Source organism: Nelusetta ayraudi, unplaced genomic scaffold (genome assembly GCF_046127955.1).
Source record: "Nelusetta ayraudi isolate G7.1 ecotype Tasmania unplaced genomic scaffold, CSIRO-AGI_Nayr_v1 ptg000031l, whole genome shotgun sequence".
NCBI lineage: Eukaryota > Metazoa > Chordata > Actinopteri > Tetraodontiformes > Monacanthidae > Nelusetta > Nelusetta ayraudi.
In genome coordinates this window covers 4,391,766-4,415,622 of record NW_027466081.1, presented here as the reverse complement: position 1 = coordinate 4,415,622, position 23,857 = coordinate 4,391,766, and the positions used below count along the sequence as shown (strand labels likewise).

Below are 23,857 nucleotides of genomic sequence, written 5' to 3'. Positions count from 1 at the left end.
TCCTGCTGCTGGATTGAGGCCACGCCAACTGTAAAAGCGCTGCTCCTCAGAAATTTCATTACCGGATCGATGGCATGATGTGCGGCCCTCCGTCACTGGGACGCCGATCGATAGCGGAATTGGCTGTGGACCTTTGAAGAACATCGGCACCACGGCTTCATTTTCTCCTGTCAATTCGATACAACTCTGATTGATTACACGCCGGGATGAGCGGCGGCTTGGAGGCGATACTTCCAATATGTCTCTTTTTGTAACTACTCCCGCCACTGGATAGAAGTTCTGATTGGGTTTTCGGCTTAGTGAGCCCGGCCTGGGGCTGTATTGCCATCGACGCTTGATGTTGTCAAACTACAGACGTGGAGCAAATAAAACTCTAAACATATTAAGGAAAGGATTGTGATGCCGCTGAAGGGGGAACATTGTGACCACGCTGGACTGATAATGTGAATCCATCTGGGATCCGTCTTGCAACAAGTCTGTGTGGGGGAACTCTTGGAGCGAAGTCGCGGTAAAGGTGGACAGAGGAAGAGAAAGGGGTAGAACAAAGAGACATCCACCAACGGTAAAGTAAGACGATATATCCTTTACTCCCCAACTATAGTCAAAGCAGATGAGCGCCCTCTGGAGTCCTATTAGTTTCTTCCCACAGGGGAGTTTTTCCTGGCCACTGTCGCACCTTGCTTGCTCCGGGGAGTTCAGTTGGTTTTCTTCTAATTGTACAAAGCGATTTGAGACGACCTTGGATGTGATTTAGTGCGGTACAAATAAAAAAAAAGTTGGACTTGGATAACAGCAGAGGGCAAAGTCATGCAAGGTGTGTACTTTTGAAAATGTGTTTTAAAATGAATTTGTCGAACAAAACCAGCAGAATAATGAGAAGATTTCAGGAATCACTCATCAGTTGGGCAAATATTCTTGCAGGTGAGCTAGCATTAGCCATTAGCATTACTCCTTCTCGACAAGACAAAATAATGTCAATCAAACGCACACAGCTATGTTGTTCCGAATTCGCCACACACATGGCAGAGACAACACACACCAGTGTCACATGAGCTGAATGTTCGCTGCACAATTTGGCAAAAATCGCCTCCATAAAATATTTTTGCACTTTCGCGCTGATTGCAAAAATACCAAAACCGCCTCAAGCGAGCGTTGAATTATTATGGCTAGGACAAAGTTGTTTGGAATTATTGCTGTTCTCATAAATTATTCGTACTGTGCGCTGAGAGCTTTTCCAGAAAGTCACTGATGGAGATACTTACAGCAAAACTGTACATTTTTTACAGCGACCTCAAGCGATCGGGCCGCCTTGAGTCTGTACAAAAGGAGCGTAATCGCATTTGGCCTTGTATTGGACACCAGTGAGGTGTGTTCCTAGCGGGTGTGAGTAGTTGTGCTGAAGCCGTATCCAGCTGCAGACAGAACACAAAAATATTGTTAATGTAGTGTGTGTGTTAACGCAGTCAACTGCCCCGGAGCAGTGATTCTGGCAGTTTGTCCATCGATTCTGCTGTTTCAGAGTTACTGCACGTCAGTCCTGAAGAGTTTTAGCATCGGGGTTTTTTTTTTTTTGTTTTTGTTTTTTTTTTGTTTTTTTGCAATCCCACATCCAGGCCCTGTTTCGACATGCCTAATTACCAGGCCGCAGAAAAATAACTCCCCGTCCTCGGCGTCTCCACTGATATGCAAAGCAGCCTTTTTCTTCCTTTACCTCCTTTTGTGTTCGTTACGTCCGTGCCGCCTGCGAGATGAAGCCAATCGCGTATTCCCCAACAGCCTCATCTGGCTTTATGCTTATTTTCCATGCAGGGAAAAAAAAACAAAAAAAACAACGCAAAACATAAAAGCAAAGGAAAACAACAGCCAGCGCAGTAGGTTTTAATTGGTCAAAAAAAAAAAATAAATAAAGTTTGCTTCGACGCCAAGGGTGGGAAGCGCTCAGAAGTGTTTCCCCTCGGCGTCGGCGGATGTGTCGTTTTCACGTCGGTCCCGCGGCAACAAACGTCGAGCGACTGTTTGATAGCGAAGCCGCTGCTCTCGCGACACCCGCAGACAGGGTGACATTTCAGCCGCCCAGAAGGGACAAGCGGGGCGGCATTTACGCCTCATTGGGGCGGTTTGTTCGCCAAATCGAAGCGACCGCCTCGCAACATAAATCCCCTCCTGCTTTGTTTTTTTGTTTTGTTTTTTACGTCGTGGGGTTTGATTGTTGTGGGATTTTCTGCACCGCATCCGCCGGCTACTCCCAAGTGGTTCCGCTAATGAGCGCACATCTGTCTTTGTTCAATGTTTTTATTGTATTTGTTTACGTATTGGCTGCTAACCTTAAATGGCCATTAGTGTAGATTCTGTCGTTAAAATTCTCTCTTCATTTCCGATGAGTGCCGTTTCCTGCTGCGCTGATCCGCGGTGTTAATAAAGTTTATTTGTTCCAGAAAATGCACCGAGGAGCTCTGGAGACACCAGACACAATAACTAAGCAAAGCCAAGCAATAAAAAAAAAAAAAAAAAAACGTTATTTGCAGCGGTTTTGAGTGAATAATGAAAATCTTTACATTTTTTTTTAAGACAGGAAATGGAATTCGTCCAAATAAACACCAGCATTGAATTAGATTATGTTTAACTGTGTGTTTAGTGCCAGCATACATTTTTTCCCCAAAGTGTTTTATTCTGGAACTTGCTGTTATGCCAGCACTTTGTTACATTGCTGTTTTTATTTAAAGGTGCAGTCTGTGTAAACGGGACAGGCATCTTAATTTCCCGGGTTATTTTTCTGGCTTTACCTCAACAAGAAATTTGTTTTACATAAAATCAAATTCCAGTTTAGCATCTTTTCATGCAATCGCTGTTTCTTTTTCCACACATTTTGGCTTTGTTTTAATTGGCTGTTTTATCTCTCCTCAGATTGCTTACGCTGCTGTTGACTGTACCAAAGGACAGAACCACGACATCTGCAAGCAGGAAGGAGTGGAGGGATACCCGACGTTTAACTACTACAACTACGGCAAATTTGTGGAAAAATACAGTGGAGACCGCGGGGTAAGCGTTCGGAGGGTTCCTGCTCACTTTGATTTACTGTTAAAGAAAAACTCTCCGAGGCCGTGCTGCATACTGAAATACAAATGTACTCGAGTAACAAGCTTGTACCTTGCACCTTGTCATACATCAGGCCAACTCCAAGAATAGAGAAGAAGTACCCGCGTATTTCTGCTACTGTTTCTGCGCAAAACAAAACTAATCATCACAGTGATAATTTGACTATCACTCTTCAACCATCATAATCAGGGACGGAGGATATTGGATTTTTTTTTTTTTTTTTTTTTTACCCGAACAATTTTTTGGGACCGACAACAGTTTCCAATACTGATTTTAATTATTTATTCATTCATCTCTGGATCTACTGAAAAATCCGTTCCTCTCTTGCAAAATAACAAAAACAGAACATTTTAGCTAACGCACAATCAACTTTCCATATGAACTGTTGACAACCTAAAAGTGTCATGTCCTGCTGCGAGCTGCGTCAACATCAAGATGGCGGCAACGTGTTGTTTTTAGCAAGTTATTGTATCAGCGAATTTACATTTAGAGTGACAGAAATCACTGGAAATGATTGAATGAGTTGACAGTGTTTTCGCAGGATTCCCATTTCTGAGGAACCTTTAAAAAATTCAGACTATTTTCTTTGTTAGAACAAAAAGGGGGGGATGAAAAATCATTCTGCTTTGCCCGACTTGTGATTCCAAACTTGTGCGTTCGTCCCCACTCACTCCCCCTGCAGGAGGAGGGCTTCACCGGCTTCATGCGCACTCTGAGGGGACGTGACCAGGAGAAGGTGATCAGGAAGAAGGAGGAGCTCTGAGGCCGGCCGTGCCGGGAAGGGGAACGTGGCACTGCACACTTTGTCATTGCACTGTGACCCTTGACCCCCCCCTCCCCCACCACCACCACCCCCAGCAAGGGCCCTATGAGCACTGACATGGAAGACTCGATGACCTCAACGAAAGGCTATTTTTTTATTCCCGGGTTATCACGTCTGTTAAGACACCAACAGAGTACCTACAGTCCGACCGACCACTCGACTTTATTTGTTTTTAATTCATTTTTTTTTTTTTTTCATGGATTTCCTGACGGGCAGAACTGACACAGACAAATACGTTGATTTCCCCCCTTTTTTTTTGTTTTTTTTTTTTTGCCCAGGCACTGTGACTGCATAAGTGAAAAGCTACACCCTATACTGTATCTATGCAATACCACCCCTGCTCAACTCCCACAGGGGGGGCGCTGTGCGACGCCAACGTACGCGGCCGTCAATAAAGGCCACTGCGTGTCGCGATTAAGGACTTTCATCATCCGGGTTCAAGTAGTTTTGTACGAACTTTTCATGTCTCCAGTCCAGGACCATTCAGAATATTCTTTTCGGAAAAAAACACCCCACAATACTCGCGTCTCAACCTCTTCATATCACTGAGTGCTGTAGCAATGTGTAATGCTTCAAATAATGGCCAAATGGTCAGATATCCTGCACGGTCCAGGGGCTGAAATAAATGGTTTCGCTTTTAGAAATAACTTTTTTTTTTTTTTTTTTTTTTTTTTTTTTAAATATATTTTCCGTTTCTCTTGTTTCTTTTGCTTTATACCGTGGCCTTAAAGAAATGCTGTAATTGCAGCAACATAAAATCACAAAAAGATGAGAATCAGAGGCCGGGTGCCCTTAAGTCATTCCGGAAGTCGTAAATGAGAAAAATAAATCAAGATCGTGAAATGCCAAATACTCTTGTGCGTCGCCCTTGATGCTTTCATTGCTTTTGCTTCTTCTATTTTCAAATGTGATGAGAATTTTTGTTTGTGCGTTTTTTTTTCCAAATGTGAACGGAATTGTTAGTTCCAGTGATATTTCTTTCCTTTTCGTGGTTCCTCTTGTTCACTCCAAATGGGATTTTGAGGGTGGGGCTCACTCACAAACATCATTGTGGACACTGGAGCGTGGCTTCTCGTGGCTAATTGCTGCGGCTTAAAATTTCCAAAACTCCCTTGGATTTATTTGTTTGTTATTCCAGACTCATGAGTCGTTCTGACCTTGGATGTATATTTGGGCGAGCCGGAAAAAAACACCTGAAATGCAGACAATTCGCCTGAAAACTGCCGTCTCATTCCAGGCTCCGCCCCCTCTCCCCTAACCCCGCCTCCCGGCAGCCCAACGCCGTCGATTCAGAGCCGTCATGTCTCCTCGTGGCACCGTTGTTTCTTTTTTTTTTAAATGCAGTTTGTTTTCCAACTCCTGCGCTTCAGCCAGTATAAATATTTAAAGGCTTATCTGTAGCTCAACTTGTGTTTTATTATTCAAGGCTTTGGTTTCTCTCATGATGAATAAGGTTCTCAGGGATCGCGAAACACAATTAAAGGGAACTGATCTGTTTTGTAGTTTGCGCGTGACTTGTGCATTCCGGCCGAGTCGTTTTTCGAGCCCCGAAGGTCACCAAGCTAAAATGTTGTTTACGCCTGTGTCCCAACAGGCAAGCAGCGCAAACGGTGGAACTGTCCCTTTGTCTCTCTCTCTCTCTCTCTCTCTCTTTCTCTTTTTGTTTCTTCTGTCCCGCGCTTCATCACCACGTTGCGCACGAAATGAGACGTGTCGTCAGTCGCTGTTACCGAAACCGGTTCTGTGTCAAACACTTTCATTTTTCTCTCGCGGCTTCCAATGTCTCCACGGTTCTGGCACCAAAAAGCACCTCGTCGTGAGTGACAACCTTTCAATGTTATGCAAGAGCCTCGTTTTCAAGAGTCCTCTTAGACGTTAAGGTGTCGACATGTTGTGTTAGTAGGTGTTCAGTCTTCTCTGTTGGAGAAAAAAGAAAAATGTCCTTTTCTTTTACTGATTCCATCCTCCGTGTTGACGTCACAGGTGTGATAAATGTATGAAAAAAAAAAAGACCATGTCGGTCTTATCCCAAAGTTTTCCTCGTAGTGTGGAAAGTCATCACACTTATGCCAAGAAGTCATTGTTAGCGTTTGTTTTTCTTTTTTCTTTTTTTTCTTTTTTTTCCAGTGTCCAACCACATCCACAGTCTTGACCCCATGCATTCAGAACCTTGCAAGGTTGAAAAAAGAAATAAAATCAAACATTTCCAAATAGTTTCCTTTTATTTTGTTCAGAGTTTTTCCATTTAAACATTTGTGTTTACGTAATTTGGCAAACTTTTCAGTACCCTCTTATCATTTTCGTCTTTGAGAGTTGAGTTGTAGGTAACTGGACTTGCTTACTGAGTCTATACATTATGCATGTACACCCACCGGCCACTTTAGTAGGTACGCAAAGCTACCTAATAAAGTGGCAGACTTCATATCAAATAAAGCGATTTTTTTGCTTCACAGTCAAAAGACAGATTGACAAATAACAAATTGATCTGAGCCACTAATGTATGTCTAAAGGCATAATTGTGTTGGGATAACTAATTAGACGTCGCCCTTCCTGCCTCGCTGTGCTGAGGAACAGACACGTGAGAGGAGCAGGTGTTGTTCTCAGCTTATTTTTTCTTTTTCTTTTTTTTTCTCACGCATTCCTGCGTCACAATGCGGGGAAGTAATGGGCCACAAACTACACTCAGCACATCTGACATCAACGGCTTTATGAAGAAAAATGATCGGAGGGAGGCGTTGGACTGGGGGAGTGAACCGGCCGCTGGTGACGTCAGGGGGGCACTCGGGCCTGAAACGTGAAGAGGCTGAACGGGGTCGTGACCCCTCAGGTGTGGTTTCAAGTCACCGTAGTCCACAGAAAGAGCCACTCTGAACAGGGTTAAAACGCAAAGAGTGCCTGTGTTTGGTTTCTGTTTCGGCGAGTTTGTCCAAGTCTGTGAGTGTAAGGAGGACTTTGTTTGATTTTAATTTGTGAGGAAACGTTTGAAACTGCAGAAGGAGGCAGCAGGGACCGAGGGAAGCACCCTTACCAAAGCTTTTTCCTCCTTCAGCGTTAACGTTTTGGGAGTGATCGTGATTTCGTCTCTCTGACGTCAATCTGTGCACGGCTTTCATCCATCGCAGTGTCCTCTGCCTCACCGTGCCCTCATTACTTATTGGATTATTTATAGAAAGACGCAAACAATCCACCAAAGACAACGCAAAAAAAAGCAACTCGCTGATTATATTATTTATCTAATTTTTTCCACACTCCTCTTCCATTTTGATGTAGCTTTGCGCGGGGAAGAATGAATTGGGTCAGACAACTCGGAGGTCAATGAAATGAGAAGAATCAGCTCGGAAGACAAAAGATTTTCTTTATCTCATTTCTCACGAGGCAGTAATCAAAATGACTTTCATCCTCTGCTGGGAAATCCATAAATCCAGAACACCACCTGCCTGAAGAGTCGGGCTAATTGCAATTGTCTCGCTCGACGAGTGGATGGAACAAAAACATGGCAGCGCTTTCACTGCCTGGGGCTTGATTGGTGCGTCTGTTTCCAGCATGTTTAAGCAGTTTTATTTATTTATTTTTTCATTATTTTTGACCTGCCGCTTCAAATGTTGCATTGTTTTTTCTGATCTGCTTGATTAATGTCAATTAGTCAATTATTATTATTTTATTTTTTTTAATTCGGAGGCGTTGTTAAGTGTTTTGCACAATCGTAAAAACCGCAGATCCCAAGAGCAGCAGCGGCAGGGGAAAAACAATACAAAACAATGGAGGGACAGAGTGAGTATTCACAATATCCATTTGATAAAGAGACCGAAGACAAACTGATGGTTGAACCCAGATAGCAACAGCTGGAGGTTTCCTATCGGTGAATGGCAACCACACTGAGTTCAGCAGCAATTTGCTTACAATGTTGAACTAAACTCTTGTCAAAGTCAGTCAGAAACGCAACAAAGGAAACATGTCCATGGAAGGACGGGCCGGGCGGGGGCGGGGGCTCTGTTCTTTAAATGTGAAAAATGCCAACCAGTTCTGATAAAAGTGATCCCTTCAGCAGCAGGTAAGCTCGCCGCTGCTTCCTGTTTTTTTTCTGTCTTTGTCTTCTTCTTTGCTTTTAGCAGCGTCTTGCAGCCGCTGCTCATTGCTGGAAACACTTTTTGCTGGAAATTGGATGCATGCACAAGATCTCCCAGCTGAAGATAAGCTCTCATTGGTGCGTGCATCTCTGTCGCGACGACCGCATTACACCCACCATGGGATGATCATTTGTTTTTTGACAGGTTGATGCAGGAAATAATCTCTCCTATAGGGAAACATTTAGCATTAAATCATCAAGATTCATCTTCAGGGGAAGTTTTTTTCCTCACAAAAATACACATTCATATTTCGACTAATATTGCACAAAACATCAGACCCTGGTGCTTTGACTGATCGCTGCAGTCGCGTTTTCATTGACACACAATTTGAATATTCCTGCTCCCCAGAGGAATACTTTCCAAGGGACTCTGTCTGACACATTCATGCTTTAATGTAACCCGTTGCTGTGTAAATGTCATCCGGATCCCTCATTTAATGATGTGATTTGCATCGCATTCCCCATGAGAATACCAACCCACTACTTTTGTAATACTTATTATTGTCTTGTGTTGATTCTCAGCCGGCTCAGGCACGCCCGTAAAATCAAATCATATAAGCTGCGTGGAGGCGGGGGGTGAAAGCTGTCAAAATCTCGTTGTGCACTCCGCGGGTGTATATTTAGCCATCACAAATATTTAAAGGGCCAAAGGCTGCGCTGAAAGACGAATTGGATAACGATGACACGAGGGGAAGGATAGGATTGGCATGGATGCATTTTAAATGCTGATGAGTTTGCTGTTTGTTTTCAAGGCAGCGTCCAGGAGAAGAAGAACGACACACTGGCCAGCTCACACCTGACACCCGCTGAACATTTGCCGAGTACCTGTGGCTATTCATCAGCTTGTCAGCAGCAGACATTCATCATCCACTTTCACTCGGTGTGTGTGTGTGTGTGTGTTTCTGCACACACACGTATACACCTGCCTTGAGGATACAGAGGAAGTCCCCCTGGGCTGACACACTGCTGTGGCCCCGGGGAGACTGCATAATATTGAGTGAAGGATGAGGCCACTAACAATCTCTGTATTATTATTTTTCTTTAAAATTGAATATACTTAAACTATAACTACATATAGTTGTTTGTTTTTTTGTTTTGTTTTTTTAAAAATGGAGAGAAAAATATTGTTCCTGAGGATGGCCGTTAAAACTGTTTGCAGTTTACATTATTTTCATTTTACCAAAAAGGAATCTCAGCAGGTATTGTAACAGAGAATGACGTTTTTTTTTGTTTTTTTTTTAATATATATTTGTTGTATAGGTCTATATATTTTGTTTTTAAGTCTACAAAAAATAATGTAAATTCACTACATTTTACAAGCCAAGTACAATAACACAATAAATGAAAAGTAAAATTAATCTGCAAGAAGCAGTATTTGTTGTTTGGTATCAAACTGTTTCTACATAAATTAAAAACAGTTTTCAGTAAATCGGGATATAATGACAGATAAGGATTTTAAGTACCGTTCAGCTGTATGGGCCTTAAATTGAAAATGAAACTGCAGAGAAAAAATATATAAAAATTTTGCCCCTGCGCCGCTGAAAAGCGTCCGTCTACCCATAATGCACAGCGGACGCCACGTAAACACCAGGAAACCCCTCCCCATGGTTTGCTAGCTGGATTTACAGGCTAGCTGCACCGTGCAGATGTCCACATGATGCAACACTGGTTTATCAGGTACTAAATCATTCCAAATAAATGACTTCGTTCTGATGAAATGCGGGATCCGCCCTGAAACGTTTTTATTTAGTAGAGCATGTACAAACCAGCCAGCTGCTGGCTCCCTACCATGCTAACAGTAGCTGTCAGGCTACTGCTAGCTGCTAGGCTGCTGCAGGTAGCTGCAAAATGTGTCCATCTGGCTTGCCTTTGTGTACTCTTGAATTTCCCTGAAAACGTGCCGTTACATGGCCGCTGCGGAAATGTCGAACAATATTTCACGTTCGGGAGTGTAAATAAACGAACGTGAATGGACTCAAAAGTCCCAGAGTTGCTGTTTAAGAAGGCTGAGTAGGTGGCTAGCACAAACGTCAACTCCTCGAGCCGTTTCCGGCTTTGTATTTTATTCAAACGAGGGCTGACAGATACCGTATACACTTAGGTTTGCGCTGGAGCGTTTGAATTAGTGCCACGAGGGAAGTCATAGGTGTCTTGTCACGTCAGAGTGGCTTGCGAGGCTTCCTCCTCCTATCGCCGCCTTCAATCAGTGGAGCTGTCCATGGTTCTAAAGAGGAGCTTACGTGACCACGGTCAGGCTTTGTGTCCATCTCCTCAAATCCCTGCTAAAGACGCACTCTTGTACAGGAAACCTTTACATTTGGCTTCAACAACTGTACTGCATAATAACAATATGGTTCTCGGGTTGAAAGATGTCAACTGTGGTGATTTATGTGAATTTGCACAGGGATTTACAAATCAAATGAAAAAAAAAAGAAAAAGTGTTTTGCTCACTATGGACCGAAGAAGTTGTAATTGCATTTTATTTGTGATTCAGTTATGGGAAATTGCACACTGAGATGTTGATGTTTTCATAAATATTTGATGGTTTGTTCCAGGAACAAACAACAGTTAATATTCTCATTATAAGAGCAGAATATATGACTAACTGTAGTTATTTCTCTGATTGACGCAGCTGTTCAGTTAGTTTAGTGGGCAGGAATCCTACCCAGCAGGCGAATACGATGGCCACCTGTCAGTCAAAACAAAAAGGGAAACAAACACACAAACAAACAAAAAGAACGCTTCGGAAATATATGTCAGTTAAGTTTGTCTCGAAAAACTACAAGGCTAACGCTATGTTTTTAGCCAAAGCATCGACTGAGGCGTCAAAGCTGGAAGGCATTTAACGCATTGCGCTGTCGGTGGAGCTGTATGAGAGCTGCGCAGAATGTTGATGGACCAGTTTGACTCGTCGGGTGGAGTCAAACTGGACCGCTGCGTCTTCCAGATGATCGTGGACTATCCTATTTCACGAACAAGATTCATGTGTCCCGCACGTACGTTATGTTGCATGCACCGCTGATGCCTTGTCCGGTTCCGGCAGGGCAACTCCGGCAGAGCTGTAAGATGTCGATGGTGTTGTTCGCCTCGGTGGTGCGGGTCGAGGACGGCCTCCCTCTGTCCGCGTCCACCGACTACGAGCAGGACAAGGATCTTCAGGAGACCAAGAGGCACCTCAAAGGTCTCTCCAAGAAACTCGGCCAGTTCCCCGACCGCTGCACACTCAAGTCTGGAGCTTTTAATGTCAAGTAGGTCCCTTTGTTTCAAACGTCTGCTTCTGTCAATACAAACCCGCCGGGGTTTTTAAGCCACCGTGGGCTCTTGTATGCAGATGAGGTTTTAATGATGGTTACATAAACTTGTTCAGCCTTGTTTGTGCAACGCTGACATTTTGCGCGTTTCCTACTCACCCCGATGTTTGATGGAGGACCTGGTGGCATTTTCTTACTTGCATAACTCCAGTGGAGTTCCACAGAGGTAAAGGCCGCGCAAACATAAACAAAGAAAAGAAGGGAAACAACAAGTCTGTGCGCTGCCCCGGTGGTGCCGCCGCCACTGCAGCGGCACAATTACTGCCTCGGAATTGACATTAACATCGTGTTCCTCTCCGCCGAAGCTTCCTGGACCAAGAGCCTGATTCACACACAATTCAACGGCTCTCGCAAGGCAGCAGATGAATATACATAAATAGCTGAGCATTGTTCTGGCTGATTTTGCGTCCCGCTGGAGCCGACATGAATGCGGCTCCACGGGCACCGTAAGGTTCTATTGTAGTGGATCTTTTCTCCGTAACACTTCAGAGTGGCAACATTAAATTCCTGGGTTTGGAGCAGCTTGTGTTTGAATGATGTCCTGTCGGAGTTATATAAATGAAGAGCATTTTCTTTTCTTTTCTTTTTTTTTCAAGTAGCACATCCAGGCAGCTCCTCATAACAGATGGATTACTATCATTATGATTTGATTGTGATTTTTCCTGAACGCTGGATGCGGTTGGCGAGCCCGTGTCTGCGGTGACGCGTGGCGCTAGCAGCATTTCAAAAGCCGCTAATCCGTTAACAAAACATTTTGCCGCCGTGTCCTTTTTTTTACAACTGTAATAAAATGCCTGACTAACTGCTTTCTGCATTCTGCTGCGCCGTGGCCGCCCCCCCCACCCACTCGCCACCGCGCAAGTTATTTTATGGGCAAAAGTAAACAGCGCTTTGCGTTTCTCCGGCAAAAAAAAACGCTTTGAGAAGCTTCGGCGGTGCTGTTTATTAATAGCTAATGAGTGCGCGGGGGCACCCCGGGTCGGGCCGCTAATGAGTCAACTCCAAAGTTCAATGGCCGCCGTCTCCGTTTGATAAGGGCCCTTTTTAATCAGCGGGACCCTCCAGCAGCTGGAGGAGAGAAGGTCAGGAAGCCGAGAAGGTCCGGACGAGGCGGGCGGCGTTTAAGGTCACAGCTGATCACATCTGTGACGCCGAGAGACCGCCGGAGGCCCGCCGATGCGTCTATTAATATTCGCGCGTCGTTAAAACCGAGTGTTCTTTGTATAAGTTTTGGTGGGAATCTCGGTGGCGTTGGCTTTACGTGGACGTTTGTGGGGGATTCGGTAAGGCACTGCGTCATTTTTTTTAGGGCCTCTGCAGTAAACTCGGCCGAGCCCACTTTGTTCTTTTGACGGCGCTCTCACGCTCAGGAAGTCCAGTGCGGGTGTGTGCTCGTGTCGGTGAAATATAATGGCCCATTGTAGGATTTTGTCGAGCTTCATCATTTCAAAGGAGACAGATTTTCCTCGGACGGCGGAAGGGTTACAGTAGGGCGCGGTGCCATCATCCGAGCTGAACGTAGAATATGTAGAATAACATAAGCAATACGAAACAAAAAAAAAAACAAGACCCACCCGGCAGCGCTCGGTAGCACTTCCCTTCATGACATCACAGAGGGCGGATTTCCAGAACTTTGTGAAAGGTCGAGCAAATGAAAGAAGCGAAGGCATAGTCGATCATTACAGCAGAAATGCCGGTTTAGTTGTTATTTGAATGCCCTGTCACCTCACATATAGCCAACATACATCATGTGTTGTTGTTGTTGATGTTGTTGTTGTTGTTGTTTTTTTTTAAATAAACAGCTCATGGGGATCCATAATAAAAAACAAAGGACAGCCTTTTCTCATTCTTGGGGCTCCTTCATTATCCACATTACACGTTTGTATTGAATTTTGCATATTACGGGACCTTTGGAAGGTCTCGACACTCTGATATTGATCTTTACTGTTCCCTCTTTAATACAAAGTCTATTCCAATAGGTGTATAATCAACATAATAGATTTGAAAGGTCAGCAGCCCGCTTGCATCTGCCTCTGCTGCCTCATCCTCCCTTCACACTCAGACCTAATAGAAGCCTGCGGGGCCCTCTTGCATTTTCCTGCCTCCGTCCTTTGCTTTGTCCCTGAGAGCAACAATTTAAAGAAAAGAAAAAGAAAAACTCTTTACCTCTCAAGTGTCAGTGTTCATTTTAAAATCCACTAATACTCGGCTTCTGCTCCCGCCTCCCATTGATTGTACGTATTAGTCACTCTGCTGGATCTCGGCGTGGCGGTGACACCTCGCTTTTAAGTGCGACGCTCTTTCGACGTCTTCTGTATTTAAGCCATTTTCTTTTCATTTTTGCCGCCGCCGCCTGTAGACGTTTTGCGTCACGGACGACAATTAATATGTCGTCGTGATAGCCCCCCCCCCTTCCGAGAAGTGCTCTGGGCTGCTCAGACGACGCGGAAGGTGTCTTTTCTTGGATGAAATGGGTTCCGTGCCCCGCGTGTCGTCTCTGCCTCGCTCGGTTGCATGCGAATGTGAAGGTTGTTGGCGTTTAATAGTTGTTTCGGTTCTTTCTGACAAGCACCCCGTCGCTCTATTTCAGTTTCACAAGCGCGCTGGGCGTCGGCTACATGATGGTGTGCACGGCCAACTACCCCAACGTGCTGGCGTTCTGCTTCCTGGACGAGCTGCAGAAGGAGTTCATCGTCACCTACGAGTCCAAGCGCATCGGCAGCGCCGTGCGGCCGTACTCCTTCATCGAGTTCGGTGAGTGGCGCGAGAAGGTTCACGTTATAAAAGTTGTTACGCCGGTGCTTCTCAACTCCCAATAGTTTTTCCTTCTCATTAAGTCGCAATTCCAAATTTATTCCACAACAATAAAAACGCTAGCGCACTTTCTATCACGTCTGGTAAATAAATGATTGAAAGTATGGAATTGAATAGAATTGTGTGCCCTGCAAAATGCTCAACAGTTCCCCTATAACTATGACTATATAGCATATGTGTGTGTGTGTGTGTGTGTGTGTATATATATACTAAAAAAAATAAAAATAATAATAACAAAGGGGAAACCGCCCACAAAGACGCGATCCAATCAAAACAGCTCCACGAGCCATTTTTGGGTCACAACCCACCAGTTGAGAAACGCTGTCCCTGGGGAATAGAGAGCAGAAAATGAACACTGAGAAATGTAGAGAGAAACTTTTGTAAGAGACGTGCTTGGAATATACACCGTGTCCCCCTGCCACCCCCCCAAAAAAAAATAGACATCATTTTAAAAGTAATTGTCTTGAAAACTACTGAGTCTACCTGTGTCTAGCAACGAAATTGAACAGTTTTAAGTGTTGAACATCATAAGTTTATTATTGGAGCGATTTCATAAGTGTTCAATATGTGCACCCCGTGTCACAACTGGGTGACTGTGTCTGAGCGTATTCCAAGACGTAAAATGACTTTTCTTTGGGAGTGAACGTCATGGCTCAACCTGAAAACAGAACAAAAACAAAACATAAAATAAAAAATAGGTGTGAGAATCGCTAGATACCTGACGATTCAATTCGATTCCGATTCAGAGGGCTACGATGCAATTAATCGCGATTAATTTTTATTTATTTATTTATTTTCTTTACCGCAGAACGACAAAGTCCCAGTAGACTTCGTAATTGGCCTCGCCCTTGCAGCGCAGTCGCACATGAGTTCCGGCCTCATTAAAAAAAAAAAAAATAATTTATTACATTTGTGAATCGATTCATAATTTGCAATGTCATAATCGCGATTAATCTAAGAATTTTTTTTTTTCCCCCCACCCCTAATACAAAATCTTGATCTGTTTCTATACATTCTGTGAAAATTTGAGGTTATTTCAACAAGGATTGCCCAAGTTATTGGCCTGTGAAATGATGTCAGAATTTCTTTTGGGACACCCCCCACCCCCCATCCCTCCCATCCCCTCAGATACCTTCATCCAGAAGACCAAGCAGCGCTACAACAGCCCGCGCTCCCTCTCCACCAGGATCAACCTGGCCGACATGCAGACGGAGATCAAGCTGCGGCCGCCCTACCAGCTCTCCCCCGAGGACCTGCGGGGCGTCAACGGATTCTCCGTGCACGCGCACTCCAAGTACAAGGGCATCGGTAGGAAGGAACGAACACACACACACACACACACACACACACACACACACACACACACAAACGCACATCAATTCAGTCGGCGCCTCGGCTTCGTGTCCGGGAGATTTACTTCATATTTTCCCCTCTGAGGGATCCATAAAATTTTACTGGGCCCATATTCTGCCCATTTTCCAGATCTTTATTTGTCGTGCCAGCCTCACACCATTCGCTTTCCAAGACCCCTCGCATCAGCCGCTGAAACCCTCCTGCTTGGTTGTTCGGCATTCAACACCTGCCAGGGTGTTGTTGTTGTCACTAACCTGGCAAAACATATGTTCTGTTTGGCAGAACCAACGGCCATTTCTTGGCTTTCTTTGGCAGAACTCATATGTGTCAATGTAACATGAAAGTCTGTTTAATTAGACCCCCCAAAAAATACATTTTTTTTTGTCATTTATTCACATTCACATCTCGTCATGTCAACCCAGCTTGATGTAGGTAGAACTTTGGCTCAGGACGGGCCTCAACTAAGCGATACTGATCCCAACACCGAGGCTGATTGGTCCTCTGCTCCGTCAGATTGCACTATTTGTCCAATCGCTCCTCAAGTATTTGGTCTCAATGAGATTATTTTACTGATCCAGTCAGAGCCTCCCTCTCTGGCATGGTAAATGTCAAGCGGGCCTGATATTTACCATGCCGCGCCAAACTGACCTCTGGTGGAACCTCGGCGCTGCCAATGCAAAGAGCAGAGTGGGAAGCTCCGGGATGAGGGACGTCGCAGGGTTTGAAGCTCCTCTCGGCCAGGTGGCCGTCCATCTTCTCTCATTAGAGTGGAAGGCAGGGCGGCCTGCTGACGACTGGTCGTCTTTCTACCCACCAGGCCGCAGTCTGGGACATCGTAGGCCCGTGGGAAGACGGCTGTCTTCTAGTGAGTCCGACCTGAGGATTGACTGGAAACATTCGTCGAAGTTATCCTTTTTTTTTTTTTTTTTTCTTTCTTCCAAACTCAGTTAAGCCGTGATGATTTTCTAGCGTGCGGTCAGCGTGATGCTGTATTTCTCTGCGTCGGACAGAAACAGGTATAACGGCGATGAAACTCGTTATTTTTAGGTAAAAATTCTGAATGTTTTCAAGGGGCGCTATTGTCAAGTGTCTTCTAAAGTTGCATTGTTTTCCCACACTTGAAAGGGAAAGGACTCCACAAAAGCACAGGAATTCACTCAATCCTTTTTTATTCAACGGTCAATAAGGATGGTGCTGGTGAAAAACCTTTAAACACACAACAAACAACCAATGTCAATAAAATTCATTTTTCTTTGGACTTAAATAAAATCAAATGTTGCACTCAAACACATTCAAAGCAATTTTTAGAGAAAAATAAAATCCTCATTTCTTTTACTTTGCAATTTTAACAAAGCAAATGTTCCATTTCAATTATTTTGGCAACATTCTAAACAAATCAACGTAATTTCCGTTTTAACAAATTAAACAAATCTTTTTGTTTTTTTAAAACAAAATAAGACCGGTTGCCGTGACAGCTATAATGAATAACAGGCTTTTTCGGGTCTTTAACGCGTCTTTTTGCCTTACTGGCATGCAAATTAACACAGTGTAAAAATGTAAAATTTAGTGGGGGGGGGGAGTTTCCTCTTAAGTTCTTCAGAACGCCTTCAAGATCGCAAGAACAAGTCCAGTGGGCCCAACTTAAGCCTACTTCTTCCAAGATGACCTGGATGACTGAGAACCTTCACAGACAAAACACAGTATGAGAATAAAAAAATGTATAATTGGCTTTTTCTTTATGACTGCGCTGAACTTGGCGTTTGGATTTTGCCACAAGCCGACCTGATTATGATTATTGTTCTACCGTCTGCAGACTTTTTTTTTTTTTTATTCCAAGTGTCTGCGATGCTTCGCTGCGGGAGCTAACAGCTAACTTCCTGGTGGGCTAGCGCTCGCGGGTTGCGACTGGCCAATCACAAGGGCGCGGCCCTTTTTCGAGGCGGAGCCACGGACGGCTGCTTTGTGAGGCCAACAAACTTTTGCTGACTGTTGCAAGTGGAGCAGCAGAATTCATTCATTGCGTCCGCAAACGGCCGTAATGGGCCTTCTTAATCTAATGCACTGCTGCTGGTCAGTCAGATTGCTCCCTCGCCGCCACTTTCGCCCCCTCGGCGCTCCCGCAAAAACCTCCCAGTCGCCTGGAGTCGGCGCTCCTCGGGCCGACGGGAGCGGACTCGGCTCGGCCAGAGCCGGCGCCGCGTCGTCGTCCTGGAGGCGGCTCTTCCTATTTCCTCTCCCTCTCCGTCGGCTGCCCTTGCCCGCTTTCCTTCGCTGGGAACATAAATCATTTTGTCCTCGGGGATGAAGTATGCTAATCTGATCGCGGCGACACGTTCCTCCTCTGTCGGCGCGGCAGCGTTTTCGGAGGACAGCGCGTTTAAAGACTGCCAGTTCGTGGCCCGTCACTTCCACTCAGCGGTGCCGCTCGCTCCTCCCGCCGTGTTTTTTTTTTTTATATATATTATTATTATTTCCGAGCAGCGACGTTTCCACGAGATGCTCGACAGCGCGGGAAGCCGGGGTTTTTTCGCTGCGATTTCTTACTTCTCTGCCTCCTCTTGTCAAAGCCGATCCCTAACAAAATGTCCTTTTGTCTTTCTTTCTTCTTTTCTCCTCTCAGCGCCGACGCAAATGCTGGAGCCGCCGACTCTGCCGGGCATCGTGTCCTGCATGCTGTGCGTCCTCTGCGGAGGCCTCAACCTGCTGCGAGGCGTCCACGCCATCGAGAGCATCCTGCAGGTCAGACACCCTGAAGAAAGAAAAAAAAAAAAAAACCTAAAAAAACTGTTCGGGCATCTCTCGCAGGAAAGTCTGAGCGCGGGACGACTCGCACTTTGTCTTCATAAGCTCTCGCTGTCAGCTCCCTTAAGCGAGTGAAATAAGAAAATGAAGTTCATTACAAACTGACTTCAAAGGAGGGGGGAGGCAGGGGGGGCGGGGGGGAAGGTGGTTAGTAAGTTTGCAAGGACTTCTCAGTTTAAAGGCCTTTGGATCTGATTCAACGCAGGTCCCTTCTTCTGAAGCTACAGCAGCTTATCTCCTGCCGTCATTCCCAACGATAGCAGGCTACACGCACGCCGCGCACTTTATTTGGCCGTGCGACGACCTTTGGGAGGCTGCGCGTATCAGAACCACGCGGCTCACCTTTAGCTTTGCCACGAGTCAAACCTGCGTGAGTGTGTACGTGCCTCTAGGGAGCGCTGCCTGCGCCGTTTGACCATTTAGCCAAATTGAATTACAACGGAAATCTAAAAGTAAAATCCACCAAGTAGAAATTATTTCGCTTTGCCTGCGAAACGTCGTCGGCCTCACATGACAACAAAGGGAAAAGAAATCGGGCTTTAAAATTTTCCCGTCGTATCAGTTCTAGGATTCTTTATATCGAAGACGTGGGTGGTATTGGAGGCAAGCGTATTGCTGCCATACTGAAAAAAAAAAGAAAAAAAAAAGTTTCACGTTTTATGTGATAATCTTTTTACATGAAACCATCACGTCTTGATAGTAAAAGGCTCAGTATCACGTAATTACGTGTAAGGTTTCACATTTTTACAAGATAATTTCACATTATTTCATGATAATGAAAGGCTCATTCTCACTTAATTACGCGAAAGCAAGTGATAATTTTCATGTCATTTCATGATAGTGAATCGAAACTAAGCGAAAGAGGCTTTAGCGAGGCACTGTGGCTCCATTGGATTCCACTAAACTGAACTGTAAGCTCGGTTCGAGACATGGCGAGGTCCTGACCTTATTGAGCACCGTGGATGACGTTAATTTTAGTGTGCGTACTTTGTGGAGGATCTTGAAATGCGCAGGGGTTGCACCGTAAGAAGAATGAAATTCGGCCCTATTGAGGGAGCGTCGTTCCTCATAGATCAACTGGAGGGGCACGGAAGGGGATCATTTCGTTATGATGAAATGACGTGAAATCATTTTGTTGAAACGTGAAAATTATCTCTTAAAAACCCACGACATTTTTCACCTAATTGCTTGCTACTGCAAAATAACATGATATTATGATAATTATGTGATACTGAGTGCTTTTTTTTTTTATTTAGTATGGCAGCAATACGCTTCTGTCGTGATGAGTGCTGCAAAAAAAAAAAAAATAGATAAATAAAATAAAACCAAAACCCAGCAATTTGTCTTCTCTGTGCCCCGCAGAACGACGACGAAGACTTTAATTACGTGATTGCCTTCTTCCTGGGCACGGCGGCCTGTCTGTATCAGGTAAGCAACAGTCTGACTGCTGCACTTTACACATCAGCGGCCCGTCACCTCGACTAGCATTAGCCAGAGCGCCACCCTTTGTGCGGCCCGCCACAGCAAATGAAGCGCTACAAATTGGCGGGGCGGCGAACAAAGATATCAGACGGGGATCTGTCACTGACTGAGCGCCAAGGACGGCGAGGACGGGAGCTTGTGGGCGGGGTCAGTGTGTGAAATACCCGTCAATATTCAGGTCGAGGGGGGTCCCCATCCTCCTGTTTGTTGCTCAATACTAATATCTAAGTTTCCTTAACAAGCAGGAGGCCGATAATAACCTTACGATATTTCATGGATGCAACTATGTAGCTTTTTTGCATCAGCGCTGGTAAAATCAGCTTTTATTCATCCTTCTGCCAGGTGTAAACCCAGTCCCTCTTCCCTTTACATACAAGATGCAATATGTATGTAAAGGGAATATATATATATATATATATATATATATATATATATATACATATATATGTGTGTGTGTGTGTGTGTGTGTGTGTGTGTATAACAGTACAATATACATATAGTATATGTATATACGTATACATATATGCGTATATATGTATATACTGTGTGTATATATGTACATGTATATATATGTATATATATACACACACACACACACACATATATACACATACATATACATTATACATATATACAGTATATATGTGTATATATATATATATATATATATATATATATATATATATATATATATGTATATATATATATATATATATGTATATATATATATATATATATATATATATATATATATATATATATATGTATATATATATATATATATATATATATATATATATATGTATATATATATATATATATATATATATATATATATATATATATATATATGTATATATATATATATATATATATATATATATATATATATATATATATATATATATATATATATACATATGTATATATATATACATACATACACACGTATATACAGTGTCACAGCAGGAAGTTCCCATTCAGATCTCTCTCTCTCTCTCTCTCTCTCTCTCTCTCTCTCTCTCTCTCTCTCTCTCTCTCTCTCTCTCTCTCTCTCTCTCAGTGCTACCTGTTTGCCTACTCCTCCTTGTGGCGGAGCAGCAAGTCCTTCCTGGCGTTTGCGCTCATCTGCCTGTCCAACATGTACCTGTACGAGCTGCGGAACGTGTGGCAGATCCTCTTCCACGTGGCCGTGGCCGCGTTCATGACGCTGCAGATCCGGCTGAGGCAGCCGCTGGGGAAGGCGCCCGACTACAACGTCTGACAGGAGCGTTTCAACGCTCGACTGTGGGGGAAAAAAAAAACAACTGCGACAAAAAATACTGGGTCAAGATGCGTGGCAGCTGCCCTGGACTGCGATCGAGGGCGCTTCGGTGATGATGCACCACCGAGGAAGAAGAAGAAGAAGAGGAAGCCGCCAAAAATCCTTCAGGGCCTCACAGCGCCGCTGGTTCACTGAGAACCGGGTCGCGCCTCTCGCTGGGTTCTTGTCTTGAGTAATGTTTTGTTTTTATCTCGCTTCCTTTTTTTTTTAACGCAGCCAAAGTTGAAGTTTAGACTGGCGATGCCACCGCACGGCTTCCCGGCACAAAGAGTGACTGACGCTGCGAGCGAGAGATGAGCGCGTCTCCGTCTTTCCGGGGGAACCTTTTTAAAGCGATTCAGTTCATTTTCAGTCTTCCTCGTTAACGACTCATCTTCCACCATTTCGGATCTTCAGATTTCATACCATCCAAAAACTCGAGATCAACAGGAAAACGGAACATTTTAACCCTGTGTTTATAGCCTCCCGCTAAAACCAGAGCTGAACGTGTTTGGACAGGGCAACCAAGGGGTCAGTGCCTGTTGTGATGTCACAAAGGGTTGATTTCCACCAACTGGGTGGGTGCTGTAACTCACTTCCTCCAAATAGTGAAGAATCGACATAGTTGGAAAGTATGAATAAAGTATATTATTTATGACATTTGACTGCTGGGTTAACGTAAAGTACATTTTAAATTAGATTAGCTGTAAATTATAAATGTAACGGCCCTTATTTAAGTTTTCAAAGAGAAGCGTCTTCAATAAATCAGAGTACTTTTTCTTTCTTTTTTTTTCCTTTAAGCCGAATTTTTGAATAAAGCAACAGCAGATGTTGGAACAGCGGTTCAGCGGCAGGCGGCCACACTCCACATTGTGGAAGTGGGGGCGCTGAATTTAATCATCCCGACACCATCGCACCCTCAGCTCTGATGTGAGCCGGAGCTGACAGTTTTTCCAACAACACCGCTGCTGTAATGTTGGAATATATCTCACTCATATCAGGCCTTTCAGGCTTCACTGACCAAAATTATGCTTGATGTATTTTTTTCTACAAATGTAACCTGTTTTCATGTGATTCTTTTTTTTTTTTTTTTTTAACTGTCCTAGTAACGAGCGACACTAGAGCGACTGTCTATATCATAAAGTTTATGCATGAGTGGACGTGTGGATGTGCCATGATGCCACTGAGTCAAATACATGTGATTTCTTTCAGAGTTTACACTGACTACTTTATATGGAGAGTTGATGAATGATGGTTACCCAGACGCTCCTTACAATTTGAACAAAAATGTTTTGGTTTTTTTTGGGGTGTGGGGGGGTTGTTTGTTTTATCTTTCTGAATCGCAGCTGGGCACATTTCTTTGTCAACCCCTGTCACGAGTTTAGGTCAGTCTTAAAAGTGTGCAAAGCAGCCTTCAGTGTGTGGCCTTCTTGCCGTTTTGAAAGCAATAGCTGCACGTTTATTTCACTTTAAAAACCTCCATGAACTGTTTATAAAAGTTAATCTTCATATGAATGTGTCGCTTGACAAACTTTGCAGCAGATGTTTTGAAAGTGTGTGTGTGTGTGTTGGTGTGGGTGGCCGCGTTATTGTTCGTATTGACTCTGGTATCACTGGAGAGCCAGTTCATTTCACTTCCCAAGCGTCCCACTTTCAAGGAGCTGATTCGCCCAATAACGGTGAAACACCAGCGTCAATACGGCCGGTAGCGTCGCCTCAGCTGTTTTCTACAGGAGCATCAGTCTCTCCACAAATGCACCATCGGAGGGATCTTCACACTCAGCTTGCTAGTTATACCGACTTCAATCAGGTATGTAAATGGTAAGAGGTGTATTGCTTTCCGGCACCGTCATGGTACCCAAAGCACTTTACACTCATGTGCTAATGGGCACGCAACGTGCTGCCAGACCAAATGGGAGCAAATTAGGGTTCAGTGTCTTGGCCAAGGACACTTAGTCATGGACGATTGGAGATTTGTCCGATTGGAGCCGGGATTCGAACCTTCGGTCGTTAGCCAACCTGCTCTACCAACCGCCCGTGGTAGCAGGCTTGTTATAGATTTAATTAAATGTATTTAAGTATGTGCTAACGATGCAAACAACACCATGCATCATGTGACCCATCGGCCGATCAGACCCCAGGCCCGGGATCGAACCCCCAACCTTGTAGCTGTGAGGCGACGGCGCTAACCACTGCACCACCATGTCGCCCACCAACACCCGGATCCACTCACTAATGTAACTGCATTAAGATAATGACACTTCCATTTGCTCTGTGTCCACTGTGGTTCTACAGCCAATCAGCAGTTTCCCTTGGTGGCGACAGAGTCACAGCGGCCTGTGAATACAATCAAAATAACTGGCTATATAGCATGTATTTGATGTTAGAAAATGTCATTTTTACTGTCGAGCATTGCAGTGCAAAGGCTGAATTGAACAATTTAAGCAACATATATGAATAGTCCCAAGTAAAATCATCACTAAATGCAATTCTTAAAGGACTTGAAAGAGCTGGTTTTTCACCACTAAACTGAACACTAAACTGGAATTCCCACCACTGATCAGACAACCATACTAATACTCAGGTCAGTGTTGGCAGAGGCTGCGGACCTCCACCAGGGGGTCCTCGTCCCCCTCCAGCCAGAGACCCCTCACCTTGCCTCAGACACTTTCCAGTCTCCGAGGACAGAAAAAATCTTCACTAGTCTGCAGCGAGATTGGTCACGGCATCACAGATTTATTGTTGCT

At 44.3% G+C, this 23,857-nt stretch overlaps 2 protein-coding genes across 2 annotated transcripts in view; both read left to right on the top strand.

Annotated features, from left to right (window-relative positions):
* pdia5 (protein disulfide isomerase family A, member 5) overlaps window positions 1-6,130 on the top strand; it is a 52,555-nt gene extending 46,425 nt beyond the window's left edge. The window contains exons 16-17 of the mRNA XM_076030995.1: window positions 2,905-3,039; window positions 3,779-6,130. Of these exons, the coding sequence (XP_075887110.1) occupies window positions 2,905-3,039; window positions 3,779-3,859 (216 nt within the window). The 3' untranslated portion in view covers window positions 3,860-6,130. The remainder of the gene's footprint in view (window positions 1-2,904; window positions 3,040-3,778) is intronic.
* A 3,478-nt stretch (window positions 6,131-9,608) lies between these two features.
* sec22a (SEC22 homolog A, vesicle trafficking protein) lies at window positions 9,609-22,646 on the top strand. The gene is made up of 7 exons (XM_076030993.1): window positions 9,609-9,722; window positions 11,089-11,293; window positions 13,947-14,110; window positions 15,299-15,478; window positions 18,144-18,262; window positions 19,688-19,753; window positions 20,871-22,646. The coding sequence occupies exons 2-7, from the start codon at window positions 11,112-11,114 to the stop codon at window positions 21,069-21,071; spliced, it is 912 nt and encodes a 303-aa protein (XP_075887108.1). The 5' UTR covers window positions 9,609-9,722; window positions 11,089-11,111; the 3' UTR covers window positions 21,072-22,646.
* Window positions 22,647-23,857: the final 1,211 nt, after the last annotated feature.

Excerpts from the sequence above, each read along its gene's own strand:
- sec22a (XM_076030993.1), top strand. The coding sequence starts at position 11,112 with ATGTCGATGGTGTTGTTCGCCTCGGTGGTGCGGGTCGAGGACGGCCTC. Across the intron at positions 15,479-18,143 it reads CTCCAAGTACAAGGGCATCG|CGCCGACGCAAATGCTGGAG; the intron begins GTAGGAAGGAAC and ends TTCTCCTCTCAG. Across the intron at positions 18,263-19,687 it reads CCATCGAGAGCATCCTGCAG|AACGACGACGAAGACTTTAA; the intron begins GTCAGACACCCT and ends TGTGCCCCGCAG.